Raw genomic sequence first — 17,914 nt, 5'->3', positions numbered from 1 at the left:
CGGCTAGACAAAACAGTGGAGATGGTCGTGCGGTCCACAAAACAAAAAAATCCGAAGTTATATCAGGGGCGCCAGGTAAATTGGCCCACAGCCTTCCCTACGTTGCTATTCAATAAACCACCAACTTACCAATAGGTTTACTACTAAAATACTAAGTAACAGTATACAACCTGAATAAATAAAAAAATAAATGAAATTGTCAGATTAGAATTTAGTCAATTTTAATAAATAGATTCCCAAGATAGTTGAAAATAAATACATACATATTACATATTACAATATTATTTAACTTTACCATAGGCTTAATAAAAAAAATAATATAAAAATGCGGCTTCTGCTTGCCTAACAAAAATTCATAAGTTATTTCTACTTAACAGAACAAAATGAAAGGTAAGACGTGTCAAAAGTACCGGACGCTAAGGGGTGTGCGGTTCAATACCAACCAAAAAAAAATAATTAACGCAAATAGGACACCACGTGAGCTCAAGTGCGTGCGCAGAAAATAATATAAAAAAAATAAATCTCAAATATATAACCCCCCCTTAGACGCAGTTTACAAAATTAAAATAGGTATGTGTAAATATTGAATTAATAAAATAAACCGCAAATTATCTTTAAAAAAAAATCTGTAAAGTATTTGTAAATATGAAAATAAAAACTAACAGCAAATAATCTTTAAAAAAAAAACTATTGTATTCCGCAAACCAAATTAGACGGTGCTTAAATCTTCCGTTGAAAATTAATTATCGATCCATACCTCGAATATTCATATACTTCACCGCGTGGAATTCCAGTTATAGTTCAGCGTGTCTTCAATCCAAAATCCCATACGATTGCCGATGTACATAGACTTGTGTGACAATGTTGAAAAGTTGAAAATTACAGCCAGATGGAAAAATACGAAGAAGAAGAAGCAGAAAAAAACAAACAAACCAACCAACCAACCCCTTCTTAGCCAGATTAGGGGTTTGAAATATCCCAAATTGGACCGAAGCGTAGCCGGCTATTTGGACTCGTGATTAAGGCTAATTTCTTGATCTAAATACGACTCCCGGTATTCACGTGTACTGTAGATCCGCTTTTTTTTAGCGAAATTGTGGATATTCCAAAAAAAACCCTTCCACGAAGGCAGCAAATCCCCTTGAATATCCACACGGTTCGGACTAGTCCAGATCCCACATGGAACAGCAGCAAAAGCAAAAAAACAAAATGCCGTTTTTAATCTAGCCCAACCTTTCAGTAACACCGTCAAATCTGGAATCACTTTCTTTCCGTCGTCTTTCCGAACACTTGACAACTTGACACACGGAGGTCACCGAATAATACCGAGATTCAAAAATTTCAATTTTATGATCCCAATTCTTCCAAGATAACTCTAGAAAGAACGATCTAAATTAGTTTCTTCACAAAAAAGAGGACGTGTTCCCTTAACTTCAGCACAATTTGCCAGACATTACCCCTATTTAAAAATTACTAATTTTATTTTCGCCACCTTGCTTATAATATATTATAGGCAACCGCTCTTACACGTCCTGAATTATTTAAATTTTGATAAAATAGAGGTGGGACTTTCTACTTTAAATTTGGAACGTAACAACACCTCCCTTTCCCAGAGGAAAATTTACGAGGAAAAACTAGACGAAGAAAATTTTCCCTCGCGCTAGCGACGCACTACCTAAACTCCGAGCGAAGTCCACAACACAATCATCATCCACACCGTCTTCACCGTGCGCAAGTACTTGGACAACGAAAGACATACCAATCTCAAACCACACGCACAAAGCAACAACTTACTTACAACACTTACTCCACTTCCACACAACAGTCATCTCTCATCGTATGAGATCAAGTAGAATAGTTTCAAATTCCAACGTCAATCTGACAACACTGATTAGGTCGGTTACTGGATGTTGCCCTTATTCGCGACCTCCCAGCTCTGGGGCATCGCTAGTACTTCACTATACCTCGCATAACATGAGTCCATAAGAAACTCTCCACCATTCCACTCTTACTGATACTGCGAGGAACATCTACCGAAACAGTAGTGTAATTCCAATTGTTCATTAAAATAAAAATGAGATAGGTCTTTCAGAATTTAAATCCGTATACAACGAAATTTAGTGAATCATCCAAAACTAAGCTATTATCCAACAAGATTCACCAAAACATAATTATGTGGCTTCGAAAAAATCCCAATTAAATAGAATGGCTTACTAACATCAAAACAAATCCCAACGCCATATCATCGAAGACAACATATTTCTGACCAAACCTAAGTGACATTCAATTCCATAAATCAAAAGAAATTAAGGCTACCGCAACCCTACGACTTCGTATTGGCTACCTAACACAAAAAAAAAACGAATCGGTTGACCATCCAAATACATCCTAAGAACCGATCATAGCCAACACTCAGTCATCCTTCACGGACACAACAAAAAAAAATAAATACAACCAACTTCAGAAGACTAACTAAATTTACTTAGACTAGACAAAACTTTGCTAGTCCGTTCTACTCCGACCTAAATCCTATCGGGATCACCAGTCGGGTTACTAATCCTTAAATCCTTAATATTCCAAATACCTTGATCCTTGCCATTTTCATCCTCTAAACTATATGTCCAGGGGGAAACTTTCTTCTTCACGAAGTAGGGTCCTATCCATCTAGGAGCTAACTTTTTCGTGAAATATTTAGCGGCATCTGACAACACAAAATTTCTCCGCCATACTGACTGATGGGGCTGAAATTCCTCTGGACGTCTCCGTAGATTATAGGTCTTCTCACACTTAGCCGAAGCTTTATCTAAACGTTTTCTAACATCAACAAATAATTCCTGGAGTCCACGCGATCGATTATATCCCATTTTAGCTACTTCGTCCTCCGGGTCTCCGAGTTTGTCCTTTCGGGAAAAATCTCGTCCATCCACTACCATCTTCCGACCGAAATTTATGAAGTAGGGATCTTGACCAGTCGACTCGTGGTATGCAGTGCGCGTAGCACATGCTAGTTTGGCCAAATTTTCATCCCACTTCCTATGGTTGTCAGCTATATAAGTTGCCATCATTGTTTTAAGGGTTCGGTTATAGCGTTCAGATGGATTGCACTGTGGATGATACAACGCATTATAACGAACTGAGACACCATAGGTTTCCATCATTTTCTTGAAAATACCCGAAGTATACTGGACACCATTATCACATAGTAACAGACGTGGAACTCCAAATACGAGGAAAACTTCTTCTTCTATTTTCTTAACGACATGCACGGCTTTTGAGGATCGCAACGGAAATACCAAAGAAAATTTACTAAACACATCCATTACCACTAAGATAAACTTATAGCCTTGAGTTGATCTTGGGAAAGGTCCCATAAGATCGGTTGCTACTATCTCCCATGGTTGAGTAGCTTTAGGTTGAGGAGTCATAAAGCCTTTGGGCTTACCTTGTTCCACCTTATGCATGGCACACAGTGAGCAACGTCCAACGTAACGAGACACATCACTCCGCAGTTTCGGCCAAAAATACTTCTCGTTAATACGCTTATAAGTTTTCAGGATCCCCATATGACCTGCTAAAGGACTATCATGACACAACTTCAGCACTTCCAATCGTTGACCCTTAGGAACGACTTCCTTCCAATTGTCCACTTCCTCGACCAAAAATCCATGACTGGGACGGATGTATTTATAAAGTTTGCCACCAGACATTCTCCACTGAGGATACTTCAAGGGATTAGACTCGATTTTTCTACAAAGTTTATCATACCAACTATCACCACTAGGAAGCGGTACAACCTCTTCAACCATATCAAGCACGGGAACTGACCGAGATAACAAATCGGGGACAACATGTTCTTTTCCTTTCCGATGCACAATCTTAAAGTCATATTGTTGCAATCTTACCGCCCATCGAGCTAATCTTCCAGTAGGATCCTTCAAATTTTGAAGCCATACGAGGGATGCGTGATCAGTCACGACCGTAAACGGAACACCCTCCAAATAAGGACGCAGTTTTTCGACTGCCCATAACACAGCTAAACATTCCCGTTCCGTCGTGGAAAAATTCCTTTCTTGACGCGTTAGTGATCTGCTCAGGAAACTAATTACTTCGTCACCATCCGGGCCTGGCTGCAATAACACGGCGCCCACTCCATATCCTGAGGCATCACATTGGACAACAAAAGGCAAATTGTAGTCAGGACAATTAAGTATCGGAGCAGAAACTAGACATTCTTTTATTTTCTGAAAAGATTCTTCACAACTCGGGGTCCAATTGAATTTTCTTCCTTTCTTCAATATCGCTGTAATTGGAGCTAGTAGTGTCGCAAAGGAAGGAATAAATCTTCGATACCAGGAAAATGTGCCTATGATGCTACGAACTTCCTTGACGGATGTGGGTGTTGGGATACGTAGCATAGCCTTGACCTTATCACCATCAACATGTAGTCCATTCCTATCAACCACATGACCCAAATACTTTAGTTCCGGTCTACAAAATTGACATTTATCCCAGCTAACGGTTAACTTAGCTTCTCTCAAGCGTCTAAAGACTTCCTCTAAGATCCTTACATGTTCTTCAATAGACTTTGTCACGATGACCACGTCATCCAAGTAAGTAAAAACATAGGGTTCCAACTCCGGACCGAGGACACGATCTATCAACCTCTGCCATGTAGCCGGGGCATTATGTAATCCAAAAGGCATTCTGCAAAACTGAAAAAGACCTCGACCAGGAACCGTAAAAGCAGTATAAGGCCTGGAAGCCTTAGCAACAGGTACCTGCCAATACGCCGACTTAATGTCTATGGTGGAAAGATAATGCGCGTTCTTTAATTTATTTAAAATATTAGAGATGTACGGTAATGGGTAGCCATCCCTCTCTGTTGCGGCATTAAGCTTTCGATAGTCTACGCAGAACCTCCATTTTGGTTCTTCACCTTCTGGAACCTTTTTCTTCACCAAGAGAATCGGGGACGACCAAGCACTATTCGATCGCTCCACTACTCCTTTCGCCAACATATCTTCTAGCTCTTTATCAATATGGCTTTGGATTACTGGGGATACAGGATAGTAACGTTGTTTTATGGGTGCAGATTTACAAACAATCACATGCTCAGTGACATCAGTACAACCAAGAGAAGTGCCCATTAGTTCACGACTTCTATTAATAACTTCATCCAATTGCGACTTCTCTGCATCGGTCAAAATAGTTTGACCTCGGAGATGATCCACTGAACCTACCATTGCTGGAGCGTCCGAAAAATACCATTCGTTATGCCTCAAATCTGGAACGATACCCATAACACGCCAAAAATCAGATCCTAAAATCAGAATGTGCGGTACGTCCAAAATAACTAATACTGGCAAGACACGCAAGCGATCCCTAACCATGAAAGGTACTAAACATTCCCCCAACGATTCACACATCTGACCATTCGCCACTCTACAAACGGTCTTCTTCGAAGTATCCACCTCTAAACCCAAGTTTTGTAAAAATTTCCAACCAGTTCTTCCTACAATGGTCTTTGAAGCACCAGAATCCAATAATCCCAAAATTTCCTTTCCTAAGACTTTAACTTTCAAATATGGACGTTCATCTCCTTCGGAATGATGTAAAATAAAGTCTAAAATAGGACGTAGGTTGGTCGAGTCAACGTCGGCAACACCTCTTCGACCAGTTAGGTGCGCTTCCTTCCGTTTCCCGAATTACACGAAGGACAAGTTCTGACTGTAAACCCTTCTTTCTTACACTTAAAACAGTGAACAGCCTCCTTCTTCATTAGACACCCTACTGCCTTATGGCCTGACTGATTACAACGATAACAGATTAAAGTCCTAAACTTTCCTCTAGCGGACTCCGATTCGGATGAAACAACAGGACCCTCACTAACACTACTACAACTTTCAGCATCCACACTGATATAAGCTAGGTCCTTTTCCAAAGTATTCATTTTCCTACTATTCGGTTCAACATAGTTCCTAATACAATCACGTCTTTCCTCCATACTGCGACATAGAACACGAAGTTCCTCCAAGGTAGCTGGCAAAGGATCACGTAATCTATCTTGATAGAACGGATGCAAATTCCTAATAACTATAGACAATTTAACTTCCTCTGGAACATGACAACGCAAGCGATTAAAGTAACTATTCATTATTGCCAAGTAAACTCCAATAGTCTCAGACGAATGCTGAGTTCTCCTCCGAAGCTCTTCAAAAAGCGCTTCCCCATGGTGAGCTGACAGGTACTCCCTACGAAACTCTTCAACTAATTCAGCCCAACTCCCTACACGTAGACGAACATCTTTATAAAACTGATAGGCTTTATCCGAAAATAAATCTATACCTGATTCCAAAAGTATACTATCTGGTACATGACGAGCGAGACTCAATTCATTCACCATCTCAAAAAATGCAGAAATAGACATACCCCTAGCAGAACCTGAAAACTTTTCTATTCCCCATTTATGAGGAAGTATCATCCCAGAAGAAAAACTAGAGACAGACCCTGAAAAAACATTATTACCAGCTTGTGACATCGCTCCAGGAGAAGAAGCATGAACTTGTCCTACCCCTGCCTGAAAAGACTGATTTAAAACCGAAATCACATCGAGCGCTACTGGTACCGAACCAGATCCGATTGGATGCTGCTTATCATGTAAATCCTGTGACAACTTCAAAATCTCAGCAAGAAAGTCTGACTTAACAACCTGGGCTGCGTCTGCATCGTCACCTGTTGGCAATACCATAAGATCAATTCTCCCCAAGACATGGTTAATCTGTGTCCGCAATCTCAAGGACTCAGCACAAGTAGGAGTTCCGGCAAACTTTCCAACAGCCGTATTCAGCTCCGCAAGTTTAGTCTCGATTGCAGTTTTATCCTGTGAAAAGGTGAATGGGTGCTCAGGATATCTAAAGCTTTCATTTGCTGCCTCACGACTAAGTGCATCAGACAGACTAGACCTCATAGACTCAACAGTGCCAGTAGACACTCCACGAATTTTGAGTTCATATTCCAGTTCCTCTTTCCTTAAGTAGTTGGGTACAAGTTTTCGCACCATCTTGCCAAAGTTCAAAATTTAAAAAAAAATGTATCAACCGAAAGGAGCAAATATTCAAACAAAATCAAGATATAAGTAAAAATATTAACACACAGGTACAGTTTACTTTATTAATGGGAGCAAACCAAAAGCAAAATAAAAGTAATAGTCGCTTTATTCAATCTATAAAATTTCACAAAAGATTTTCAAAATTTCATTGTTTCAGAACAAATTACAAGTCACAACATAATCTCAAAAAAAAAAGATTTTACATTCCCTAACATAAGTAAGTTAAACCACAATGTAGAATTTCGAAGTCCAACTTCTCAAAAAAATAAATTTGAACTCCAACTGAAATAGAAATATTTCAAAGTCCTAATATATCCATAATTCTTCTAAGTTCCACAACACCACTTCAAAGTATCTTCTTTTAAGTTCCATTTTTGGCTTCTTCCAACTTCACGTCACACAAAAAAAAACTAGTAAGCACTTCTTGGCATACACTTCCACTAAACACGAAGTTCTAAGACTACTACTAAGTGCAAAACCAGTGGTAAAGTAAATAAATCAAAGTTAGTCAATTAAAGCCCAAACACGTTAGGTTAACTAATTAAAAGGAATCTACACAAGGGATTGACAAAAAAAAAGGTTAATTAATTAAGGGCCCCACGTTGGGCGCCAAAATATGTGGCGTACAAAACCGAATCTATATAAAAAAATTACAAATTGTACCAAATATAAATCAGACGTACACCCGGAAAGAAAAGTACTATACGGTGACAGTCTGGGAATGGCTCGCGGCTAGACAAAACAGTGGAGATGGTCGTGCGGTCCACAAAACAAAAAAATCCGAAGTTATATCAGGGGCGCCAGGTAAATTGGCCCACAGCCTTCCCTACGTTGCTATTCAATAAACCACCAACTTACCAATAGGTTTACTACTAAAATACTAAGTAACAGTATACAACCTGAATAAATAAAAAAATAAATGAAATTGTCAGATTAGAATTTAGTCAATTTTAATAAATAGATTCCCAAGATAGTTGAAAATAAATACATACATATTACATATTACAATATTATTTAACTTTACCATAGGCTTAATAAAAAAAATAATATAAAAATGCGGCTTCTGCTTGCCTAACAAAAATTCATAAGTTATTTCTACTTAACAGAACAAAATGAAAGGTAAGACGTGTCAAAAGTACCGGACGCTAAGGGGTGTGCGGTTCAATACCAACCAAAAAAAAATAATTAACGCAAATAGGACACCACGTGAGCTCAAGTGCGTGCGCAGAAAATAATATAAAAAAAATAAATCTCAAATATATAACCCCCCCTTAGACGCAGTTTACAAAATTAAAATAGGTATGTGTAAATATTGAATTAATAAAATAAACCGCAAATTATCTTTAAAAAAAAATCTGTAAAGTATTTGTAAATATGAAAATAAAAACTAACAGCAAATAATCTTTAAAAAAAAAACTATTGTATTCCGCAAACCAAATTAGACGGTGCTTAAATCTTCCGTTGAAAATTAATTATCGATCCATACCTCGAATATTCATATACTTCACCGCGTGGAATTCCAGTTATAGTTCAGCGTGTCTTCAATCCAAAATCCCATACGATTGCCGATGTACATAGACTTGTGTGACAATGTTGAAAAGTTGAAAATTACAGCCAGATGGAAAAATACGAAGAAGAAGAAGCAGAAAAAAACAAACAAACCAACCAACCAACCCCTTCTTAGCCAGATTAGGGGTTTGAAATATCCCAAATTGGACCGAAGCGTAGCCGGCTATTTGGACTCGTGATTAAGGCTAATTTCTTGATCTAAATACGACTCCCGGTATTCACGTGTACTGTAGATCCGCTTTTTTTTAGCGAAATTGTGGATATTCCAAAAAAAACCCTTCCACGAAGGCAGCAAATCCCCTTGAATATCCACACGGTTCGGACTAGTCCAGATCCCACATGGAACAGCAGCAAAAGCAAAAAAACAAAATGCCGTTTTTAATCTAGCCCAACCTTTCAGTAACACCGTCAAATCTGGAATCACTTTCTTTCCGTCGTCTTTCCGAACACTTGACAACTTGACACACGGAGGTCACCGAATAATACCGAGATTCAAAAATTTCAATTTTATGATCCCAATTCTTCCAAGATAACTCTAGAAAGAACGATCTAAATTAGTTTCTTCACAAAAAAGAGGACGTGTTCCCTTAACTTCAGCACAATTTGCCAGACATTACCCCTATTTAAAAATTACTAATTTTATTTTCGCCACCTTGCTTATAATATATTATAGGCAACCGCTCTTACACGTCCTGAATTATTTAAATTTTGATAAAATAGAGGTGGGACTTTCTACTTTAAATTTGGAACGTAACATTATGTACTAAAATGAGTCAAAACTAAGAAAGCAACTGAATCAGACAACATCCCAGCTGAACTCTTAAAAATGATACAAGAGGACCACATCAATGCTCTAGTTAAGCATTTTAATTATGTATATTATACTACTGGTGAAATCTCTAAGGAATGGGTAAAGTCTGTTTTTATAGCAATTCCGAAGAAACAGCGGAAAAAAAATGCGACGAATACAGATTAATGAGTCTGATGAGCCACGCATTAATTTTTTTTCTTTACATTATTCATTGCGAAAGGAATCTAGATGAAACCCAGTTTGGATTTAGTAATGCGCTGGGCACTTATCAGGCACTTCTCCAAAAATATCGCTCCCAACATAAAGATATTTATGTGGCTTTCAAAGATTACGAAAAGACTTTCGAGAGGATAAGCCTGGAACACTTTTGAACATATTAAAATTTATATTGGAAGCAGTTGTACGAATCGATGTGAGATTAACCTACGAATGTTAAATTCAAAGAGGCTATCTGACACTTCGGGATGCATTCTATCTTCGCTGATATTTAATATCTATTCGGATATAATGGTCAAACAGGGTTTGCAAGATAAAGATTTTGGGAGTGAAAATTAGTAGTAAACTGATTAATAATCTTAGATACTCTGACGACACTGTTGTCTTATGCAATAGTCTCCAGGACATTTAAGAGTTGTTGCTTTGCGTAAATACGAAAAGAAGAGAAATGGGTATAAAAATTATTGTTTCTAAGACAAAATTTATAATTTCAGTCGCCAACCTCACGACAATGATTCCCTACAGATAGTTATAAAAAACATTAAGAAACAGATTGAAATATCTGGGATGCTAACTTACAGTAGACAAACTAGAGCAAAGTAAAGAGATTAAACCTAAAATTATGTCAAATAATGATCAAATTAGTCATTGCATAGAAGAAAGCCCCGAATACCCTGGATAGTAGTGCAGATCAATGAAGAAATGCCAAAAGGTAAAATCAAGGGCTACAGAGAAATTGAAAGGAAGATGTCATGGCTTAAGAAAATTCGCGATTGTATAGGAAAACGCAGTATCAAACAACAATTTTGATTAGCTGAAAACAGTGAACAATTCGCCAATGTAATTATTGTTAACGTTAGGGGGACTTAATTTTTAATTTTTGTTAAGGATACTATTTTATTGTGAATGTAATGTTTTATTTCAGTTAGGTTTTCGTTTCTAATTGTATTGCCAAATGTAGACATAAATATGTTTATGAGTTTATTATTAAAAAAAGTTAAAATAGAAGAATGCATGAGAAGAACAAGAAGGAATGAAGCCAAAATATATGTAACCATGGGGCCAAGTAAGGAAAACGTAAAAAATTGTAAGATTAGCAGTAAAAGTTTATTATTACGAGTTAGAAATCTCTTGTTTTATTTATTATTAAGTACTGCTAATGCGATTAAAACAATAACAAAGTTATTTTACTGATTTTCCGGTACTTTTCGCAACATAATTGTTACTTTTAGGTAAAAATAATCACTTGGTGTTACGTAACGTTTAGGTAGGGGTAGGGAGGTACAGAAAAACGTTACGGTGCGTTACATGGGGGAGGGGGGTCAAAAATATTCAAAAATTGCGTCAGTAGTACCTACTTTAACACCCTCTGATGTCAGCAATTCTAATCTGTGAGTTGCAAACTGCTACGATGTTTAAAGGGTGCTCCAGATCTAAATGTTTATAAAAAAAATTGATCATATTTCTAATATAATAAATAAAGGGTAAAAACCTTTTTTGGTTTTGTTTTACATTATAGTGATAAAATATGAGCCTTAGGTTAGGTCTCTGTGATTTTTTTTTCTAAAGTTATAACCTTGTATTTTTTGTCTTGGGATAAATAAATTATCCTAATTTAGCAACAAATTAGCCATTTCGATTTTACAAAATCCCATTTTGGTGAAAATTGAAAAAACTTCAAGAATGCATTAAAAATTATTATAGAAGCAATTTTGCAAAAATATGGCTATTTCAATAAAGTACCGTTTTTCAACACTTTGAGCGCTAATTATGCATAACAATTAATCGAAATGAAACTCATAAAAGCTTAAATTAAAGAATATCTAATGTACTTTCATGATTTATTGGATATATTCTAAAAAGTCACATATTACAAAGGCTTCGCAACAGTCTAAATAAAATACTTTATCCCTTTAAAGTCTCATAAATAAATAATAACAAAAAAAATTTGCTGTTGCACGGACTAGGGAGTTCCTGACATCCCCCTTTATAACAGAGTAGGTTTCAAAAATTCACTAATTTGTGCATACAGTCGACCTTTTTTACCCACAGCTTGGGCTACAGTAAAAATTAAAAAGACAGCTGATATCAAACTCATTTTCTCATCATTATGTATGATAACCAATCTACTTCATTTTGAAATGTTTTTGAACAATCCCTTACCACTATCATCTGACCAGCGGTTCGAAGTAATGTGTTCTGCATGTACATCGATTTCATCAACTTATTGGCTTATCTTCACTTCTGTATAGATAAGCCAAATATATTGTCTAAATACTCAAGACGTAGACGACAAATGTCATTTCGTTCAACTAATAAACGTGGATTATCTTTCGTTTTCTTTCATTTAAATTCCAAATATTTTACAATCCTGTAGAGAAAACACTTCTAGTCCTCTCGTACGCATCCTCAAGTATTTTCTGCAAAAGCTTTAATGATATCGTTTGTCGTGGTTCCTCAAGTCTCTACAGTTACTTTCCGTTTAGCAGGTGTTGTAGCTGGAAATTCTATTCGCACCTTTGTTTGTGAGACTGGAAAACATAATGAGACTGAATTACAAACTTGCTTTAAATCGAGTGGTTAGAAATTCTTTAAAATAATTCTTATGTGTTCCTTGTACGCCCATAATGACTATAATTACGATTTTAAAGATAAAACGGTATTTGTAAAAGTAAATTTCATAGCAAGTTTAAGTCAGTAATAAAATATTTTGCGGCTTCAGATATGAAACCAGCTGTATCAAGATTGAATTGCGTATCCTTCATGTTGACAATCCCAAACCTGTATAAAGGAACAGTTGTTTCGGGAGATACCAGCAACCTACCTGTTTTCGTGAAAAAGTCAAAAACAATATAGAAGAATGTCACAATATCTCAGAAATAATGCATAATATGAAGCACAAAACATAAAAAATTGCATGTAGTGTGTATAAACAGCTCCGAAGATTAAACCAAAAGTACAAAAATAAGTTTGCTATGGAGGTCTGAAAAATACGCAAAATATATTTCGAAAAATGATAGCCTCTTGCTAAAGGGAGACTTTAGGGCTCTTGGGAAAATATTTTTCCTCTTCTTATGGTGCTCTGTTCAATTAATTAATGTGAGTGATTACTTCGGCAAATTTTCTTTAGTCTCTGCTGTTCTTGTTAGTTATTCATAATTTAAACCCGTTCAATATTGTATATTTCGGATCCAAGAGAGTTTTTTCCTCCCAACTCCCCGTTTTCCTTAAATTTTGCCTGTTATTATGAGTTGGTAGAGGAAATATTTCTGGTTCCTTAATAGGTATCCAAGGTATGATGCTTTGCGGCTTTGTTGTTATGGAGTAGAAAGAATATTATACCAGACATTAAACAAAAATATAACGAATATATGAGAAATGACAATGGCGAGTCAATTGCTGCTCCTACCGGTAATGAATTATATAGTGGGAATAGGGTATGAGGTGAGTTATAGAGCTAGTACCTTATGGAACGATCACATGGACCGTCATAGACGAGAGATTGAGCTAGATAGTTGGTCCTCATAATCTTATGGCTCCACGTGCCATACTTTAGACAACTGCATTGATCTTTAGGCCAAACTAAGTATGTAGCTTTATCGGTATAAGCAATCCTCCACATTAGCCAATATCTTTGGGTTGACGAGCTGGTAAGTGTAACCGCACTCTTTATTAATGGTATGTTGATAGAATCAAGAAGATTTAGAACCATGGTAAGGCAAATAATAACTAAATAATAGGAAGCCAAATAAGTAAATTAAAGAGAACACCCGAGTAAGAGATTCCGGAAGATAAATAGCAAAACTAAAAGTAGTTTTCTAGTATAAAAGTATAAAAGACTGGATACTAGATAGATAAAGGAGTGGAGTAATCAATTACGTAAAATAGGAGAGCACATACCAGTAAAAATAGCACGAAAGAAATCGATAAGGAGATAAGATTACCACCAGTTAAATAACTGCTGTATCTTACTTTCTATACAATAAAACCTAAATTCATAATTTTTGGGGCAACTCAACTAATCGGTCATAGTTTTTGACGGGTTCAATAAAGCAATAAAAAAGTAGCGGGCAGGTGACATTTTGCAAAAGATAGTTTTAAGTGAGCGCGAGACTCATGACAAGAGATAACTTATTTAAAAGCTCGTTTTCCATACAGCCTTGTCAACGACAATACACAATTAAAAATTTCTGATCAAAATCACAATGATCATACAAAATGGTGCCGCCTTTTTTACGATTACGTCACTAAAACCCATCAACCAGTACCTTAGTTCAATCAGCCAAATATTATTAATTTGAATTTTATTGTTCAGAAAACAAGATGCAGTAATTTTTTAACTAATGAGCATATTTATTACGATAAATATTTTGACGTTTTTGGGCTTACATTCATATTCGTAGGTATCATTGAAAAGAACTTGAACCAGGCTTCAGACGAGTTATTGCTTGCCATATTTCCATTTACAAATATGCAAAATGGTGAGTTTTCTGTATTTATACTTCAAAACTGTAAATTATTTTAGGTGGAGGTCTCACATGTGCCATGGGTATTCTATTAGCACTAATAGAAAGAAGCACTTCCGGTAAAGGTCAAATTGTTGACGCATCCATGGTTGAAGGTACTGCGTATTTAGGAACTTGGTTTTATAGAGGGAAAAATACTCTTCCTCTCTGGGGCCAGGAAAGAGGTCGAAACGTACTGGACAGTGGAACTCACTTTTATGAAGTATATAAGACTAAAGATGGAAGATACATGTCTGTTGGAGCACTTGAACCTCAATTCTATGATGAACTAATTGCAGGTATTTATAACTTATTTATTATGTGTTTAGACAAAATTATGATCAAAAAAATTAAATCAAATTTTTAAGTTATAGAAATTTTCATGCAACTATAAATGTAAGGCAAATGTGTGGAATGCTTGAATTGTCTTAAAAGTTGCAGTGTAATATATATATATATATATATATATATATATATATATATATACACTCGCGATCATAAAATCCGGATCACCTTGAAAATCACCGTTATTTCATTTTTAACGAGCTTTATCGTAAATAATAATAACACAAATACAAACTAATGCATGTTTCTGAGAATTGTTGTCGCCTTAGTGGTTTCCTTTGTAACAAAGAATTCCAATAATGCCGATTTCGCGGAAAACTATACACTTCCCAAAATGAACGGTACCTGTAACTGCCGCTTGTTTTAAATGTCTCATTTGTGCTTCGACTTTCTGTTTAAACGCAACAAACAAACGTTTATTATTGCCACCATTAGTGTGTGTTAGTGCCATTATTAGTGTTTATTTTTGTTAATTTTTGACAAAAATGCCTTTGACTGTTGTTGAAACGGCACGCATTGTTGCGCTTGTGGAAGACGGTCATACTCAACGGCAAGTCGCAAGAACTGTTTGCGTAAGCCTTTCTACGATTCAACGAGTGCTTCAACGCTTTCAGGAGACGGGTTTGCTAACCAGATGACCTGGATCTGGACGAAGAAGAACGACCACGGCACAAGATGATTTCTTATGTTTCAGGATTTACGAAACCGGACCTCAACTGCGGTTATGCATCGAAATCGTCTACAGGAAGTACGAAATTGCAATGTTAGCGTTGCAACAGTCAGGAGAAGTCTTTGTTCTTCTGGACTATCTTCTCAGGTAATGGCTACAGGACCGCCACTTCGCCGGAAGCATCCAGTTGCACGACTAGCTTTTGCTCGACAATACGCGCATTGGGGAATTAATGATTGGAGCAAAGTGTTATTCTCAGATGAATCCCGTTTCTGCCTAACTGGATCCGATGGACGTGTAAGAGTTTGGAGGAGAACCGGTGAACGATTTTCACAAGCTTGCATTGCTCCAAGAATGTGATTTGGTGGAGGCTCGGTCATGGCTTGGGAGGTGTATCTTCCGACTTCCGCACAGAATTACCCTTCATCGAAAATGGGTCCTTAACTGCACAAAGGTACATTACGGAGATTGTGGAAGAACATGTTATACCCACCATGGCAGGGCTTGGAGAAGACGCCGTTTTTATGCAGGTGCCAGGATCAGTATGCAATACTTAAACGAGGTTGGAATTACGAGGTTACCCCGGCCAGCTAGGTCTTCGGACCTGAATCCCATCGAACATCTCTGGGACGATTTGAAAAAACGTATTCAAACCCATACACCACCTCCTAACAACGCACAGGAGCTTAAGGATCTGTTAGTGAGAGAGTGGAATAACATACCACAACATGTAATCCGGAGAAAAATTGAGAGTAGGCCCCGTCGTCTGCAAGAGGTTATTAGAGCAAGGGGAGGCAATACACGATATTAGTCATTGAAATTCCACTGTTTTACCACGTTCTGTATTTTTCATTTTTTTTTTTTTCGTATGTCTGTTTTATCAACAATTTGGATTGTTTTCTGCTTTTTCAATAAAAACAATAAAAAACCGTTTTTTTTCTTTCAAAACAAACATTGATGACAAATAAAAAATACATTAGCCTAAAAAAAGGTTATTACTGCACCAGATGCAAAAATATTCAATATCAATAAACTTTTCAAGGTGACCCGGATTTTATGATCGCGAGTGTATATATATATATATATATGCGCGCAAATAACGTATGGACAGTATCTTCATACTTTATTTACGTTGTTGTGAGATCTTCCGTTTTTACGATAACACACGTTTTTACGATATCACACGTTTTTACGATAACACAGGCACATAATTAATAACCACAATAATTAGACCATTTGGTTGGAGTTGAAGCAAATGTTCAGGTTCTTATATCCGTAACTTAAACAAATTTTTTAATGTGTTTTTTGTGCCAGTGTTCCGTCTTTTATGTGTTTTTTCGAAGAAGTTTTTGTAACTTTTACTTTTATAATAAAACAAGGAAAAATTGCTGATTTTTCCACCAAATGGGATCTCAGTTGAGTAGTCGTGCTTTTTTTAAAACTTGACCATTAGTCCAGTCGGGTTTGACCAAAAAAATGCCAAAACTTTTGGCGTGCTGCCTCAAATTTTATTATTCTAACCTTTAGGGGAGGTCAATAGTAATGTAAATTTAAAATCGTGGCTAAATCCAACGGTTGCATTAGCTGCCATCTTGAATTTAAAGGAGAACCGTTTTGCTCAATATCTCCGCCATTTTCAACTTTCTTAATTCCTTTTTTACAATTTTTTTCGTTCGGTCGATATTTCCCGCGTTACGGGAGAAATAGTGGTAGCAAGGGGGGAAGCATAATTATCGAATTATCTCGTTTACTATTAACTTTACGATATGAATGTACATAAACAAAAATGGAGAGAATTATATTTTATACAATTTTGATTCCTTTCATTTTTTGCTGAATGGCGCGAGCGTAAGACCTTGCAGGGTTTAATTTTATAGGAATTGTTTTTATTCAGTATCTTGGTCATTTTCAACCTTTCGAGAAAATTGTAAAATCTAAAAAAAATTAGATTTCTTTGATTTTTTGTGCTTCAATCAACATTTATGGCCCTAAGCATAACGAACCCTAGACGCTGCTGTTATCAGCAGCAAGCGATAAACAGGAACGAACCTACGACCTTAAATATTGATTTTAGCAAAAAAATGAAAGAGATCAAAATTGTATAAAATATCAATCTCTTCATTTTTACTTCATGCATATCTTAAAGTTAATAATAAACAAGATAATTCAATAATTATGCTTCCTCTCCCCCTTCCACTATTTTCCCGCTTAACTCGGAAAATATCGACCGCACAAAAAAGTTGTATCGAACGGAATTCAGTCGCGATTTTTAATTTGCACTACTTTTGACTCCCCCTAAAGGTTAGAATAATAAAATTTGGGGCAGCTCGCCATGCAAGGTAAAATGCTATCCCGACTGGACTACAGTCCATCTAATTTACAAACCGTTGCACGTCATCGGCGTCAAAGCCCGTGACGTCACATGATAAGAACACGAAATATTTGGGCGGTAGGTGTTCTTTTTTAGAATCACTTCAGTGATCGCCGAGTACACTGACAGTACAGCCACTAGACATATTTTATTATATACGCTTAGAAATAATATTTAAAGATTTCTATTAATGTTAACTTTAAGAAATGCACAATATTCATTTAATTTGTATAAATGCATTATAAAGCTTTTTTATGAAGAACATTTGTTTGGAACACACTGTAACTGTAATCGAACGAAGGTGAAATTTTGGCATAAA

The 17,914-nt window shown here is 36.5% G+C and overlaps 1 protein-coding gene across 1 annotated transcript in view; it reads left to right on the top strand.

Moving 5' to 3' along the window:
* Window positions 1-17,914, top strand: part of Amacr (Alpha-methylacyl-CoA racemase) — a 32,097-nt gene that overhangs the window by 8,784 nt on the left and 5,399 nt on the right. The window contains exon 4 of the mRNA XM_072519746.1: window positions 14,230-14,508. Within this exon, the coding sequence (XP_072375847.1) occupies window positions 14,230-14,508 (279 nt within the window). The remainder of the gene's footprint in view (window positions 1-14,229; window positions 14,509-17,914) is intronic.

This window comes from Diabrotica undecimpunctata, chromosome 1, assembly GCF_040954645.1.
Source record: "Diabrotica undecimpunctata isolate CICGRU chromosome 1, icDiaUnde3, whole genome shotgun sequence".
Lineage (NCBI taxonomy): Eukaryota > Metazoa > Arthropoda > Insecta > Coleoptera > Chrysomelidae > Diabrotica > Diabrotica undecimpunctata.
This window is presented reverse-complemented; position numbering and strand designations above follow the sequence as displayed.